At 45.8% G+C, this 17,058-nt stretch overlaps 1 protein-coding gene across 5 annotated transcripts in view; it reads right to left on the bottom strand.

Moving 5' to 3' along the window:
• SNX22 (sorting nexin 22) overlaps window positions 1-17,058 on the bottom strand; it is a 121,628-nt gene that overhangs the window by 32,555 nt on the left and 72,015 nt on the right. For all 5 annotated transcript variants that reach the window (XM_063926342.1, XM_063926345.1, XM_063926346.1 and 2 more), the window contains exons 4-5: window positions 9,426-9,520; window positions 1,248-1,280 (exon numbers count right to left, since the gene is read on the bottom strand). In XM_063926342.1, coding sequence (XP_063782412.1) covers window positions 1,248-1,280; window positions 9,426-9,520 — 128 coding nt within the window. The remainder of the gene's footprint in view (window positions 1-1,247; window positions 1,281-9,425; window positions 9,521-17,058) is intronic.

Here is a 17,058-nt window from a genome sequence, read left to right as displayed (position 1 = left end):
GCATCCACTAGGACGTAAGAGGAATAAATAAATGCAAATCACCGAGGTCATATCACAGGTGTGGATTGTTAGGTCGACCAATATTAGGTCGACAGTCACTAGATCTACCCCACATGGTCAACAGGGTCAAAAGGGCGACAGTGAAAAGGTAGACACCTGAAAGGGTCGGCAGGTACAAAAGGTCGACACAGTGAAAAGGTCGATGTGGAAATGGTCAACACAAAAAATGTTGACACAAGGTTTTTGCATTTTTGGTTGTCATTTTGTATGTTTAACTAGGGATGGCCATCGACCAACGATGATTCTAAATAATCCATGGTCTATGCCCGATGCGGAATTGTTTTGCCATCAATAGGGGAGAACCAGATGGTTTCCCACCATTGATGGTAGATATGGGCCCGATGGTGTTTTCTTTTTTCTTTTTTTACATTTATGGAGGGTTGCTGCACAGATATGATAGATATGCTGGCTGTGGACACAATCCCAGTAGGCAGGTCCGCAACAACCCTTAGCTCTCTGGCACTTGTCTAACTACATTTTCCATGATCCTCCGCTATAGACTGCTGTGAGTAGGGATTCAGCTGCTGCTGCTGCTTCTCACTCACCCACTAGTCAATCGACCGAGCCGCCGACTTGATTGATTGTTTGTCTACATAAACCAATGGGCTCAGAGGAGGGCATGTGATGGAGTGGGCAGGGCCAGGCAGCTACTGGTCTCCTATGAGATTAGAAGCGCAGGTAGAGCAGGAGCCCGGCTAACAGCATCGGAGTCCTCCGTGCTGATTCTGGCAGAGCACTGCAGTAAGGCCAGCGCAGCGCCAGATGCTGGAGCCAAACATTTTCACTGCGCATGCATAAAACGTTGATGGTAAGAACCATCAATGATACATTATAAAATAAATACAAACTGTAACATCAATGATCTTCATAGATGGCAACCGTCGATGGAGAACATACCAATGGCCATCCATATGTTTAACCACATGTGACCCCAATTAGTGTACCACATCCCCTCATATGCTTCGGGCAAGGTGCCTCACAGGTTACTAATCCCAATTGTAGTTTACTGGGATGGTAAAGAATGAAAAAGTTGAAAAAAAAATACAAAAAAAGTGTGTCGACCATTTGAACCTGTCAACTTTTTGTACCTTTCGATTTTAAGCACTGTCGACCTGTCATCTGGATACCCATATCACAACCTGAAAAACTGGTGAGCCATGGAGAACATAAAATAGAATATTCTATACCTGTTTTCTTCAAGAGCAATACCAGTCAAGAACCTGTTGGAAAGAAAAGTTACAGGGCATTAATTCATGGCCATTTTGTACAGCTCCCACAGGAAAAAAGAAATACATGTATTGGTTTACACACTGAGTTGTAGTGTTCCTTTATAAAACCCACTATGCACATTAAATACTTTTTTGTAGAACTAAACAATAAAATAACATGCTCCCTGTGTCATGGACTTTTAAGTTAAATGCAAAAAAAAATATAAATAGCTTATCTGTAATAGCTTACAAAACTGTCTAACTCTCTCTGTCCTGCAACTAGTCCCTGAGAAGCTTTCTGATGTTTTGGGGACCAATTGTACCAAGTATTCTCTGTATAAAGTAGGGATGAGCGGGTTCGGTTCTCTGAGAACCGAACCCTACCGGACTTCACGCCCTGACTCCTTTTCCGAGTCAGTCTCGGGATTTCCCGCCTGACTCGGAAACCAGAACGAGGCAAAACGTCATCATCCCGCTGTCGGATTCTCGCGGGATTTGGATTCCATATAAGGAGCCGCGCGTTGCAGCCTTTTTCACTCCAGTCTCGGAGAGTGTAGTGAGAGGATGTGTCTCCGTCTTCAGTGTCGGTGTGGGGGCGGGAAAGTGGGGTGGTGAGTCTAGTGCTGTCTTGTGCTGCTCAGTCCAGTCCAGTGTAGTCAGTGTCTTATGCTGCATCAGTCCAGCCAGTCATAGTGTTGGTGTCCTCTGCTGCTATATGTCCCCAGTGCTGCTGGCTGCTGTATAAGTTCCTTGCATTTTTGCTGTGTTGGCTTGCATCAGACCAGGGGGAAGTCTCTTGTGCAGCATCAGTCCAGTGACCAGTCACAGTGGTGGTGTCCTCTGCTGCCATATATCCAGTGTTACTGCCGTATAATGCCCGTGATATTGCCGTATAATTCCAGTGATACTGTCATATAATTCCCGTGATATTGCCATATAATTCCCATGATACTGGCGTATAATTCCTGTGATATTGCCGTATAATTCTGGGAATACTGGCGTATAATTCCTGTGACATTGCGTATAATTCTCGAAATACTGGCGTATAATTCCTGTGATATTGACGTATAATTCTCGGAATACTGTCTATTAATTCCTGTGACATTGCCATATAATTCTCGGAATACTAGCGTATAATTCCTGTGATACTGCCATATAATTCCCCTGATACTGGCGTTCAATTCCTGTGACATTGCCGTATAATTCCTGTGATATTGTCATATAATTCTCGGAATACTGGCGTATAATTCCTGTGATACTGGCGTATAATTCCTGTGATACTGGCGTATAATTCCTGTGACATTGCCTTATAATTCCTGTGATATTGTCATATAATTCTCGGAATACTGGCGTATAATTCCTGTGATACTGCCACATAATTCCTGTGATACTGGTATATAATTCCTGTGACATTGCCATATAATTCCTGTGATATTGCCATATAATTCTCGGAATACTGGCGTATAATTCCCATGATACTGGCATATAATTCCAGTTATCCTGACGTATAATTCCATATAAATCCATATAATTCCATATAATTCCGTATAAATCCAGTCCAGTGGTGCTGCCATATAAATTCAGTGGTGCTGTCCTGTGCTGTATATTATTTACTCCTAATAAAGGGGTTATTAATATTTAATCCAAATCATTTTTACAGGGTTTGCCCTGTGAGGTGTAGGGGTACGCTCTCTTGTGCCGCATATTGTGTTATATAACTCCAGAAAAATAATGAAGAACAAACATTTGGAGGATAAAATAAGGAAAGATCAAGAACCACTTCCTCCTAGTGTTGAAGCTGCTGCCACTAGCCATGACATAGACAATGAAATGCCATCAATGTCGTCTGCCAAGGCCGATGCCCATTGTGATAGTAGAGGGCATGTAAAATCCAAAAAGCCAAAGTTCAGTAAAAAGACCCCAAAAAAGATATTTAAATGGTCTGAGGAGAAACGTAAACTTGCCAATATGCCATTTACGACACGGAGTGGCAAGGAATGGCTGAGGCCCTGGCCTATGTTCATGACTAGTGGTTCAGCTTCACATAACGATGGAAGCCCTCATAACTGAGGCCTTGACACTTATGTTGGTGTTAGACGTGCGTCTGGTATTCGCCATTAGTGCAGTGGGATTTAGACAATTGATGGAGGTATTGTGTCCCCGGTACCAAATCCCATCTAGATTCCACTTCAGTAGGCAGGCGATACCGAGATTTTGCCATTTAATTCCAGTGATTTGGACGTATAATTATTAATTCCAGTGATTTTGGCAATTAATTCCAGTGATTTGGACGTATAATTCCAGTGATTTTGCAATATAATTCCAGTGATTTGGACGTATAATTATTAATTACAGTAATTTTGCCAATTAATTCCAGTGATTTGGACGTATAATTCCAGTGATTTTGCAGTATAATTCCAGTGATTTGGACGTATAATTATTAATTACAGTGATTTTGCCAATTAATTCCAGTGATTTGGACGTATAATTCCAGTGATTTTGCAGTATAGTTCCAGTGATTTGGACGTATAATTATTAATTACAGTGATTTTGCCAATTAATTACAGTGATTTGGACGTGTAATTATTAATTACAGTGATTTTGCCAATTAATTCCAGTGATTTGGACGTATAATTACAGCAATTTTGCAGTATAATTACAGTGATTTGGACGTATAATTATTAATTACAGTGATTTTGCCAATTAATTCCAGTGATTTGGATGTATAATTATTAATTACAGTGATTTTGCCAATTAATTACAGTGATTTGGACGTATAATTCCAGTGATTTGGACATATAATTATTAATTACAGTGATTTTGCCAATTAATTCCAGTGATTTGGATGTATAATTCCAGTGATTTGGACGTATAATTCCAGTTGGAATTGTTTGTGTCGCTTGGCTTAGTCATACAGCTACCTCATTGCACCTCTTCGACATCTTTGCATGAGGTGCTGTTTGGGGCCTAGTTTTTGAAAAGTGCCATCCTGTCTGACACTGCTGTATGAGTCCAGGGGTACTGCTGTATTAGTCCTGGGGAACTGCCGTATAAATCCACCAATTGCAGATTTTTTAAAAATGACAGGGGCGTGCTGGAGATGCTGTCAGTGGACCGAACAATTGCGTCCCACTCTCGACATTCAGCCACTGAGTGACACTACTAGATGGGTCAGGTGGTTGTGTCGCTTAGCTTTTTCATACAGCAACCTCGGTGCACCTTTTTTTCTTCTTTGCATCATGTGCTGTTTGGGGCCTTTTTTGATATCTGCCCTCCTGTCTGCCACTGCAGTGCCACTCCTAGATGGGCCAATTGTTTGTGTCGCTTGGCTTAGTCATACAGCTACCTCATTGCACCTCTTCTACATCTTTGCATGAGGTGCTGTTTGGGGCCTAGTTTTTGAAAAGTGCCATCCTGTCTGACACTGCAGTGCCACTCCTAGATGGGCCAGGTGTTTGTGCCGCACACTTGTGTCGCTTAGCTTGGTCATACAGCCACCTCGGTGCAACTTTAAGGCCTAAAAACAATATTGTGAGGTGTTCAGAATAGACTGGAAATTAATGTTATTGAGGTTAATAATACCGTAGGAGCAAAATTACCCCCAAATTCTGTGATTTTAGCTGTTTTAGTTTTTTTCAAAAATCATCAGGATCCAAAACCAAAACACGAAAGGGTGGTTTTGGCAAAACCAAGCCAAAACCAAAACACGAAAGTGGAATTAGAACCAAAACACAAAAAGTGCCAGCCGCACATCTCCAGTATAAACTAAACCCACTTTGACACGTCGTAAACCCAATGTCTCTCTTTGAGCTAAACAAGCTACTTTCTCTACTCTGAGGGATCCCGACAGACAAAATCCCGACAGTAAATTCTGGGGTTAAGATTAGGCACTGGGGAGAAGGTTGGGGTTAGGCTGGAAAGGGGGGTGGTTAGGCTGCAGGGGGAGGGGGGCTGTCAGGGTCAGGCTGCAGTTGGGTACGAATAGGGTTAAAATACTTACTGGGATCTGTCAGGATTTTGACCGTCAGAATACAGCTGTCGGCATCCTGACCGTCAGGATAGTGACTGCCGGGATTACGTACTCAACCCTCCTAGCCTACTCTAGTTCAAAAGCTGCAAGAGGTGAAGACAAGAGTCACTCTAGATTCACATGTATCTAACCAAACACTGTAATGTGTCATTTTAGAAGTGTACACGTTGTATCTATTTTGTATGTTTAGCTCACCAAGAAAAGACTAAAAAAAGAGTTGTTTAGTGGATAGACATTTAAACTGACTTGCATCATTTCTACAATCTAAAACCTGCATTCAATTCTTATGCTGGGCATACACGCTACATTTATCTGGCCGATTCGCCCAAAAACAGCCGATTAGCCAGATAATTGCAGCGTGTATGTGGCCAATCGACCTGAAAATATCGATTGGTCGGGCATGCCGGATTGTCCAGTATGCCCCTCCGATTCTATATTTTCAAAGTGTCATGTCGCCTGCATTTATATTGTATATGCTGTATCGGTTTTCACACTGAGACTTGTAGTGTTCATTTATAAAACCCACTATGCACAGTAAAAACTTTTTGGTGAATTTTTGTAGAACTAAACACAATAAAGTAACATGCTCACTGTGTGATGGACTTTTTAGTTAAATGCAAAAAAATAGATCTAGTTTATCTGTAATATGTAATATGTATTCCCTGCTGCGGCCGACCAACGGACATTCCCCTGTTTCTTCACATGGGAAGGAATGGGGGAAATGTCTCCTACCCAGGGACGGAGCGCTGATATCAGGTGACATACACTGTGAGATATCTCATAGTGTATGTCCCAGATATCGTCAGGGTTGGATAAAATGCCTGTCGATCTGACAGGCATTTTATCTGGCAATGTATGCCCAGCATTAGGGATTAGCTGTTGCAATGTTCAACTGTGCTTATCCCCTAGAACAGGGGTGGGGAACCTTTTTTCTACCGAGGGCCATTTGGATATTTATAAAATCCTTCGGGGGCCATACAAAAATTCTCAACTTAAAAAATTACCCTGCCCCCTGTAGGTCTGCCCCGCGCGCACCAAAAAAATGGGTGTGGCCAATTAAAATGGGACGTGATACACATATGCCCCCAATAGTGCAGTGCCAGATCCACAATTGCCCCCACAGTGCCAGGTATACAAATGCCCCCACAGTGCCAGGTATACAAATGCCCCTCACAGTGCCAGGTATACAGATGCCCCCACAGTGCCAGGTATACAAATGCCCCCACAGTGCCAGGTATACAAATGCCCCCACAGTGCCAGGTATACAAATGCCCCCCACAGTGCCAGGTATACAGATGCCCCCACAGTGCCAGGTATACAGATGCCCCTCACAGTGCCAGGTATACAGATGCCCCTCACAGTGCCAGGTATACAGATGCCCCCACAGTGCCAGGTATACAGATGCCCCCCCCCCCCACAGTGCCAGGTATACAAATGCCTCTCACAGTGCCAGGTATACAAATGCCCCTCACAGTGCCAGGTATACAAATGCCCCTCACAGTGCCAGGTATACAGATGCCCCCCCACAGTGCCAGGTATACAGATGCCCCCCCACAGTGCCAGGTATACAGATGCCCCCACAGTGCCAGGTATACAGATGCCCCCACAGTGCCAGGTATACAGATGCCCCTCACAGTGCCAGTTATACAAATGCCCCTCACAGTGCCAGGTATACAAATTCCCCACACAGTGCCAGGTATACAGATGCCCCCACAGTAACAGGTATACAGATGCCCCCCCACAGTGCCAGGTATACAGATGCCCCCACAGTGCCAGGTATACAAATGCCCCTCACAGTTCCAGGTATACAAATTCCCCTCACAGTGCCAGGTATACAGATGCCCCCACAGTGCCAGGTATTCAGATGCCCCCCCACAGTGCCAGGTATACAAATGCCCCTCACAGTGCCAGGTATACAAATTCCCCTCACAGTGCCAGGTATACAAATGCCCCTCACAGTTCCAGGTATACAAATGCCCCTCACAGTGCCAGGTATACAAATGCCCCTCACAGTTCCAGGTATACAAATTCCCCTCACAGTTCCAGGTATACAAATGCCCCTCACAGTGCCAGGTATACAAATGCCCCTCACAGTGCCAGGTATACAGATGCCCCCACAGTGCCAGGTATACAGATGCCCCCACAGTGCCAGGTATACAGATGCCCCCACAGTGCCAGGTATACAAATGCCCCTCACAGTGCCAGGTATACAGATGCCCCCACAGTGCCAGGTATACAGATGCCCCCCACAGTGCCAAGTATACAGATGCCCCCCACAGTGCCAGGTATACAGATGCCCCCCACAGTGCCAGGTATACAATTGCCCCTCACAGTGCCAGGTATACAGATGCCCCCCGTCCCCGTGCTGCTTACCGCTGCTTCTTTCGGCGGGACACGGAGGAGAGCGCGGCTATGTTGGGCGGCGGCGTGTAGGACTTGAAACCAGCCGCCGGTTCGAGAGCCAACCAGAGCTCGCGGACCGGCAGCCGCGGCTCCTGATTGGCTGCCGGCCTGCGAGCTCTGATTGGTTCACGAACCGGCGGCTGGTTTCTAGTCCTACACGCCGCCGCCGCCATCCGCCGCGCTCTCCTCCTGAGTCCCTGTCCTGACAGCTGAGACACGTTGCTGCCGGACTGAGCGACGGCGTGTCTCACAGAGAAGCGGGTGGGCCGGAGCAAACGGCTTCGCGGGCCTTATACGGCCCGCGGGCCGGAGGTTCCCCACCCCTGCCCTAGAACATGGTACAGATATCTCTAAGGGCTGCGAAAACAAATCTGCAATGCTGGTTTCCCCAAGGTGCCACAGAAACGGTCAAACCGAAGAACCAAAGCGTAAGTCAGCAGCTATAACCGAACCTAGGAGCATTCAGTCACCAACATCTATAATTTAGGGAGGTCTTATCACTCACCGCTGCGCAACTATTTTGATGAAAGAGGCTGGAGCGTCTCCTCCCAACCCTTAAATAGGCCCACCATAAGCACCTGCTCCTAGTCACCAATGATTGCACTGAACGCTGAATCATCAGCTTCAACTTTTACCTTCTGAGAAATTAACCCTACAGTACATTCCATATCCTGTTTTTATAGGCGTATCTATAATGGGCACAGGGTGTGCAGTGTCCAGGGACCCCACATCGTACAGCCTGTACCTATTATTTTACTCACCTCTCCAGAAATTCCGCATCGGCCGGAACTGCAGTATAGCAAAGATCACTGGGATAAACCGCAGCAGCCATTTTTCCCGCAATTTCCACATGAGCAAGGGAGAACCATGTTCCCATGGCCAGAATCTACTGCACTGCCAGAGACTACTGTTCTGTCCGTGTGCAGGCTCCCTTCTGTCGGGCAGAACAGTAGTCTCTGGCAGTGCAGTAGATTCTTAAAATAGCCTTTGCCTGTTTTGTTATCAACTTGTAGATTCTGCATACCTCCCAACATGATCCTCTCCAGGAGGGACACAATGCTCTGCTTCTGGACTTTTCTTTTAATTTATGATTGCTGGCACCTGTTTTGAACAGGTTACTGGATAAGAAAGGTGTTTCAGCATAGGTGATGGCAATAATAAGTTAAGAGGGAAGTCCAGGAGCAGTGCAATTCTGTCCCTCCTGGAGAGGGTCATGTTGGGAGGTATGATTCTGCTTTGGATATTAAATTTCCCTCCGGACTATTTGTCCCATACACAAAGCTGGAAACAAAAGATAAAAACTTTATACTATATAAATATAGATTCATGTTTTATTCCACTTTGGGAATAGCCAATCACACAGAAGATCCTGGAGCTTCCTGTCTGCAGAGCAGTTTGATAGGCTGGCAGTTTCCTACACTCCCCACACCACCATGAGATGTGGTTGCAGATAACCTTTCATGCAACATTCATGGTTTCCTTATCCTGCAATAAACAATATAGGGGCAGATTTATTAAGCTCGGTGAAGTGATAAAGTGGAAGGTGATAAAGGACCAGCCAATCAGATCCTAACTTCCAAGTTACAGGCTGGGTTTGAAAAATGACAGTTAGGAGCTGACTGGCTGGTCCTTTATCACCTTCCAATTTATCACTTCACCGAGCTTAATAAATCTGCCCCATAATATCTAATCACACCAATATGGTTATATAATTATATACTCACTCCAAGCTGCAGTTTTTTTTGCTTTGTGTGAAATGTTTCAGTTTCAGAAAATCTAACAACTCTTTGGGCACTTCTTGGTTGAACCACAACACCCCCTAAAACAAAATAGATGTTAACATGTTAGTTCTTTGATATAGATATAGAGATATACACCTGGCGCTGTCACCTACAATGTGAAGAGCCGCTAGTCTCTGGTCACTGATCCCAGTTATCCCAAAAGTTAAAGAAACCAAACAAAGAATGAGACAGCGCTATTCACGTTGTATATAAAAGGTAACCTTTACTTTATATTTTATGCAAAGTACATATAAAAATTTTTACACATACAGATATCACACTACGATACCGGCCAGTATCAATTAATCTAAAATATACAATGTATTAAGAACAATTCCACATTAAGAAAAATTCATCCAATTTTATCCAGCTAAAATAACAAATATCTTATAACTCTATAGATCTCTTAATGAGGCTCTGAAAAAAGATATTCTATACTCTTAATATAGCACGATATGCGTAATTGATAAGCAGGTAAGTCTTTCAGAAGCTCCACATGCAGATGTTAGTCAAGCAGATAAACTTTTGAAACAAATAGATATGTCCATTAGTTCAAGCAAGCTGTTTATTAGTGCACTATAATTATAATTGATGATGCAGCTGTTAGTTGGAAATCAGCTGTTATTGCTTTTAGTCAGGTGGATATGCCGATATAAACTTCTGTTAGATTAAATACCGTCCATAAATCATACCAGGCTTAATGTTATGATGTTGAATCACTGAGGAAGCCGCCGAAGCCGGAGGGTAGGCGGAGAAACGCATTTGGGACACTCTCTGTGGATAAAACCACATCACGTTGTTGCTGCTGCTGCGGCTGACAGAAACGCCCCGATCAGCACAGGCTGTGCTAAGGAGAGCCGGGACTTCCTGTGACCGCTATCACGCTGTACTGCCGCTGCTGCGGCTGCTTGAAGTGGGCAACAGTTTATGCTGCACTAAGGAGGTAAATCCACACACCGGAGAGGGGGACATAGACACCAGCCACCATTGCCTATTGCGGGAGAGGCTGCTACACCCATAAGCATTGTGAGGAGAGGTACTAATTAGAGTACATAGCATATTGTACTCGGGGTGAAGTGTGGACTTTCAGCTTTTAGACTCTTATATCCATTGCTTTTTGGCATGACAACTGATTACATTTAAATAGCGATATATGTTCAACATCATAACATTAAGCCTGGTATGATTTATGGACGGTATTTAATCTAACAGAAGTTTATATCGGCATATACTAACAACCTCTTATGATAGATTATATTTTATCATATTGAAATGTAATGATCGTATAGTGCATCTGCACCCCCTTTGTCTGTGTATACTACTTTATTCTCAGAAGCATAGCACCTTTCATTACTGGAGGGTGTGCAATTTAGAGCCATTTCCACTACCTGGTCAAACTATGAACAGATTCCTCATGGTTTCATTTTGATAGATACATACAGAAGTAGTGGTGGTTAGTAAGCACCAATTGTCTGTTTTATATTCATATATGACATTAATATTGCCATGCAGCTAGTACCATGTAAAATCGACCATGGGCATATTCTTTTTCTATCTTTCTTTTTTTAACATCTTTTGTTACCAATCGAGGTAGATAATAAGATTTTAAACCTACCGGTAAATCTTTTTCTCCTAGTCCGTAGAGGATGCTGGGGACTCCGTAAGGACCATGGGGTATAGACGGGCTCCGCAGGAGACATGGGCACTCTAAAGACTTTAGATGGGTGTGCACTGGCTCCTCCCTCTATGCCCCTCCTCCAGACCTCAGTTAAAGAACTGTGCTCAGAGGAGACGGACAGTACGAGGAAAGGATTTTTGTTAATCTAAGGGCAAGATACATACCAGCCCACACCATCCACACCGTACAACATGGAATATACGAACCAGTTAACAGTATGAAACAAAACAGCATCAGCTAGAGACTGATCAAAACTGTAACATAATTCTTATGTAAGCAATAACTATATACAAGCCTTGCAGAATTTAGTCCGCACTGGGACGGGCGCCCAGCATCCTCTACGGACTAGGAGAAAAAGATTTACCGGTAGGTTTAAAATCTTATTTTCTCTTACGTCCTAGAGGATGCTGGGGACTCCGTAAGGACCATGGGGATTATACCAAAGTTCCAGACCGGGCGGGAGAGTGCGGATGACTCTGCAGCACCGATTGAGCAAACATGAGGTCCTCATCAGCCAAGGTATCAAACTTATAGAATTTAGCAAAAGTGTTTGAACCCGACCAAGTAGCTGCTCCGCAAAGTTGTAATGCCGAGACACCTCGGGCAGCCGCCCAAGAAGAGCCCACCTTCCTAGTGGAATGGGCCTTTACCGAATTTGGTAACGGCAATCCAGCCGTAGAATGAGCCTGCTGAATCGTGTTACAGATCCAGCGGGCAATAGTCTGCTTAGAAGCAGGAGCGCCAACCTTGTTGTCTGCATACAGGACAAGACAGTGCCTCTGTTTTCCTAACCCGAGCCGTCCCGGCTACATAAATCTTTAAGGCCCTGACTACATCAAGAGACTTGGAATCCTCCAAGTCACCCGTAGCCACAGGCACCACAATAGGTTGGTTCATAAGCAACGATGAAACCACCTTAGGCAGAAATTGAGGACGAGTCCTCAACTCTGCTCTATACACATGGAAAATCAGATAGGGGCTTTTGTGAGACAAAGCCGCCAATTCGGACACCCTCCTCGCAGATGCCAAGGCTAACAACATGACCACTTTCCAAGTGAGAAATTTTAACTCAGCTGTTTGAAGAGGTTCAAACCAGTGTGACTTAAGGAACTGTAACAGCACGTTAAGGTCCCATGGCGCCACTGGGGGCACAAAAGGAGGCTGGATGTGCAGCACTCCCTTTACAAAAGTCTGGACTTCTGGGAGAGAAGCCAATTCCTTCTGAAGGAATATTGACAGGGCCGAAATCTGCACCTTATTGCAGCCTAACTTTAGGCCCATATCCACTCCTGTCTTCAGAAAGTGGAGAAAACGGCCCAGGTGGAAATCTTCCGTAGGAGCATTCTTGGCTTCACACCAAGATACATATTTCCTCCAGATACGGTGATAATGTTTCGCCGTCACCTCCTTCCTAGCTTTTATCAGAGAAGGGATGACTTCCCCTGGAATACCTTTCCTAGCTAGGATTTGGCGTTCAACCGCCATGCCGTCAAATGTAACCGCGGTAAGTCTTGGAACACGCAGGGCCCCTGCTGCAACAGGTCCTCCCTGGGATGAAGAGGCCACGGATCTTCTGTGAGCATTTCCTGAAGATCTGAATACCAGGCCCTTCGAGGCCAATCCGGAACAATGAGTATTGTCTGGACTCTTTTTCGTCTTATGATTCTCAGTATTTTTGAGATGAGTGGAAGAGGAGAGAAGACATAGACCGACGGAAACACCCACGGTGTCACCAGGGCGTCTACCGCTACAGCCTGAGGGTCCCTTGACCTGGAACAATACCTCCAAAGTTTCTTGTTGAGGCGTGACGCCATCATGTCTATTTGAGGAAGCCCCCAACGACTTGTTATCTCTGCAAAAACTTCTTGATGAAGACCCCACTCTCCTGGATGGAGATCGTGTCTGCTGAGGAAGTCTGCTTCCCAGTTGTCCACTCCCGGAATGAAGACTACTGACAGCGCGCTTACGTGATTTTCCGCCCAGCGAAGAATCCTGGTGGCTTCCGCCATTGCCACTCTGCTCCTTGTCCCGCCTTGGTGGTTTACATGAGCCATTGCTGTGACGTTGTCCGATTGAATCAGAACAGGTAGGTCGCGAAGAAGAGTCTCCGCTTGTCGTAGGCCGTTGTATATGGCCCTTAATTCCAGCACGTTGATGTGTAGACAAGCCTCCTGGCTTGACCACAGTCCCTGAAAATTTCTTCCTTGTGTGACTGCTCCCCATCCTCGGAGGCTCGCGTCCGTGGTTACCAGAACCCAGTCTTGAATGCCGAACCTGCGACCCTCTAGAAGGTGAGCACTCTGCAGCCACCACCCTGGCCCTGGGGGACAGGCTTATTTTCTGATGTATTTGTAGATGGGACCCCGACCACTTGTCCAGAAGGTCCCACTGAAATGTCCTCGCATGGAACCTGCCAAAGGGGATGGCCTCGTAGGCCGCCACCATCTTTCCCAGTACTCGAGTGCATTGATGAACAGACACTCTTTTTGGCTTTAACAGGTCTCTGACCATGCTCTGGAGTTCCTGGGCTTTTTCCGTTGGGAAAAAAACCCTCTTCTTTTCTGTGTCCAGAATCATGCCTAAAAATGATAGCCGAGTCGTTGGAATCAACTGCGACTTTGGCAGATTTAGGATCCAGCTGTGTTGCTGCAGCACTCTCAGGGAGAGTGACACGCTTTTCATCAACTGATCTCTCGATCTCGCTTTTATCAGGAGATCGTCCAAGTATGGGATAATTGTGACTCCTTGCCTGTGTAGGAGCACCATAATTTCCGCCATTACCTTAGTGAAAATCCTCGGGGCCGTGGAAAGCCTAAATGGCAACGTCTGAAACTGGTAATGACAGTCCTGTACAGCGAATCTCAGGTACGCCTGATGAGGAGGATAAATGGGGACATGAAGGTATGCATCCTTTATGTCTAGTGACACCATAAAATCCCCCCCTTCCAGGTTGGTGATCACTGCCCGAAGAGATTCCATCTTGAATTTGAACCTCTTTAGATACAGGTTTAGTGATTTTAGATTCAGAATGGGTCTGACCGAGCCATCCGGTTTCGGGACCACAAATAGGGTTGAATAGTACCCTTTCTCCTGTTGTATTAGGGGAACCTTGATAATCACCTGCTGTCGACACAGCTTTTGTATTGCAGCTAAAACTATTTCCCTCTCTGGGGTAGAAGCTGGCAAAGCCGACTTGAAATATCGGCGAGGAGGCACTTCTTCGAATTCCAGTTTGTAGCCTTGGGATACAATTTCTATCGCCCAAGGATCCAAATCTGACAGAACCCATACCTGGCTGAAGAGTCGAAGACGTGCCCCCACCGGCGCGGACTCCCGCAGTGGAGCCCCAGCGTCATGCAGTGGATTTTGTAGAAGCCGGGGAGGACTTCTGTTCCAGGGAACTAGCCGTAGCAGGCATTCTTTTCCCTCTACACTTACCTCTGGCGAGGAAGGACGAGCCCCGACCTCTTCTGGACTTAAGCGACCGAAAGGACTGCATCTGATATTGAGGTGTTTTCTTTTGCTGTGGGGGAACATAAGGCAAAAAAGAGATTTACCCGCGGTAGCTGTGGAAACCAGGTCCGCGAGGCCCTCCCCAAATAAAACCTCACCCTTGTAAGGCAAAGTTTCCATATGTCTCTTTGAATCGGCATCACCCGTCTATTGGCGGGTCCACAGGGCTCGCCTAGCAGAAATTGCCATGGCATTGGCTCTTGAACCCAACAGCCCAACGTCTCTCGCAGCGTCTCTCATATATAACGCTGCGTCTTTAATATGACCCAAGGTCAATAAAATGCTATCCTTATCTAGGGTGTCAATGTCAGATGACAAGTTATCTGCCCATGCTGCTATTGCGCTACAAACCCATGCCAACGCTACTGCTGGTCTGAGCAAGGCACCCGTATGTGTATAAATTGATTTTAAGGTAGTCTACTGTCTGCGATCAGCAGGATCCTTGAGGGCTGCCGTGTCTGGAGCCGGTAGCGCCACCTTTTTGGACAAGCGCGTCAAAGCCTTGTCCACCCTGGGCGAGGATTCCCACCGTAACCTGTCCTGTGCGGGGAAAGGATACGCCATAAGAATTCTCTTGGGAATCTGCAGTTTCTTGTCCAGAGTTTCCCAAGCTTTTTCAAATAAAGCGTTCAGCTCATGAGATGGGGGAAAGGTTACCTCAGGTTTCTTTTCCTTATACATGCGCACCCTCGTGTCAGGGACCGAGGCGTCCTCAGTGATATGCAAAACATCTTTTATTGCAATAATCATATAATGAATACTTTTGGCCACCCTTGGGTGTAACTTTGCATCATCGTAGTCGACACTGGAGTCAGAATCGTGTCGGTATCAGTGTCTGCTACCTGGGACAGGGGAAGTTTATGAGAGCCCGAAGGGCCTTGTGACACAGTCAAAGCCATGGATTGACTCCCTGCTTTTTCTCTGGACTCTGCTTTGTCCAATCTTTTATGTAATAAAGACACATTTGCATTTAAAACATTCCACATATCCAACCAATCAGGTGTCGGCGTCGCCGACGGAGACACCACAATCATCTGCTCTACCTCCTCCTTAGACGAGCCTTCCGCTTCAGACATGTTGACACACACGTACTGACACTCCCACACACACTGGGATATACAATTATGGGGACAGCTCCCCAATAAGGCCCTTTGGAGAGACAGAGAGAGAGTATGCCAGCACACACCCAGCGCCACTGGACACTGGAATAAAATCCCAGACTGTACAGCGCTCTTTTATAGAATAAATAATACACTCACTGCGCCAATTAAATGTGCCCCCCACCCCTCTTTTTTGCCCTCTGTACTTGCTCAGCAGGGGAGAGTCAGGGGAGCAGCTTCTCTGCAGCTTATTGTGGAGAAAAATGGCGCTGGTTAGTGCTGGAGGATCAAGCTCCGCCCCCTCAATGGCGGGCATCGGTCCCGCTCAAATTCTTTATACTGGCGGGGGTTTTCAATATACAGCCTCCGCAGTATCTAATATATTAGCTAGTGTCCCTTGAGGTGAATATTGCTGCGCCCTGCACCCGTACAGTGCCTTCTGTGTGTGTATGTGTGGGAGCAATGGCGCGCAGCGTTACAGCTGCGCGGTACCTCAGTGAAGATCTGAAGTCTTCTGCCGCCTGTGAAGTCTTCTTTCTTCTTATACTCACCCGGCTTCTATCTTCCGGGTCTGTGAGGAGAACGGCGGCGCGGCTCCAGGACGAACAGCGAGGACGACACCTGTGTTCCGACCCTCTGGAGCTAATGGTGTCCAGTAGCCCAAGAAGCAGAGCCTATCAGTTAAGTAGGTCTGCTTCTCTCACCTCAGTCCCACGATGCAGGGAGCCTGTTGCCAGCAGTGCTCCCTGAAAATAAAAAACCTAACAAAAAGTATTTTCAGAGAAACTCAGTAGAGCTCCCCTGTAGTGCACCCAATCTCCTCTGGGCACAGGATCCAACTGAGGTCTGGAGGAGGGGCATAGAGGGAGGAGCCAGTGCACACCCATCTAAAGTCTTTAGAGTGCCCATGTCTCCTGCGGAGCCCGTTTATACCCCATGGTCCTTACGGAGTCCCCAGCATCCTCTAGGATGTAAGAGAAAATATTAATTTTGTCACAGCAAACTGCGCCGTGTAGTTCAAGTAAAGTTACAGCACGACTTCATGCCTCACGGAACGGAATCATTTAGTGGCATGTACTATTCTGCATTTTGGCAAAATGTACTGTTTTAGTGCTAACTTAATACATTTCTTTTTAGACACTTTATCGGCTGCAGAAGCCCCGTATCACAATGGTGCACTACAAACAACTTAAATAAGCATAAATCTCACTCTTAAGAAAGATCGGTTATGTTACTTACAGCTATGCAGCCAAACTTTATATAAATATACAGAATACACGTTTTC

The sequence above is a fragment of the Pseudophryne corroboree genome, chromosome 6, assembly GCF_028390025.1.
Source record: "Pseudophryne corroboree isolate aPseCor3 chromosome 6, aPseCor3.hap2, whole genome shotgun sequence".
Taxonomy (NCBI): domain Eukaryota; kingdom Metazoa; phylum Chordata; class Amphibia; order Anura; family Myobatrachidae; genus Pseudophryne; species Pseudophryne corroboree.
Note: the sequence above shows the minus strand (reverse complement) of the source record. Positions and strands in the feature narration are given on the sequence as shown.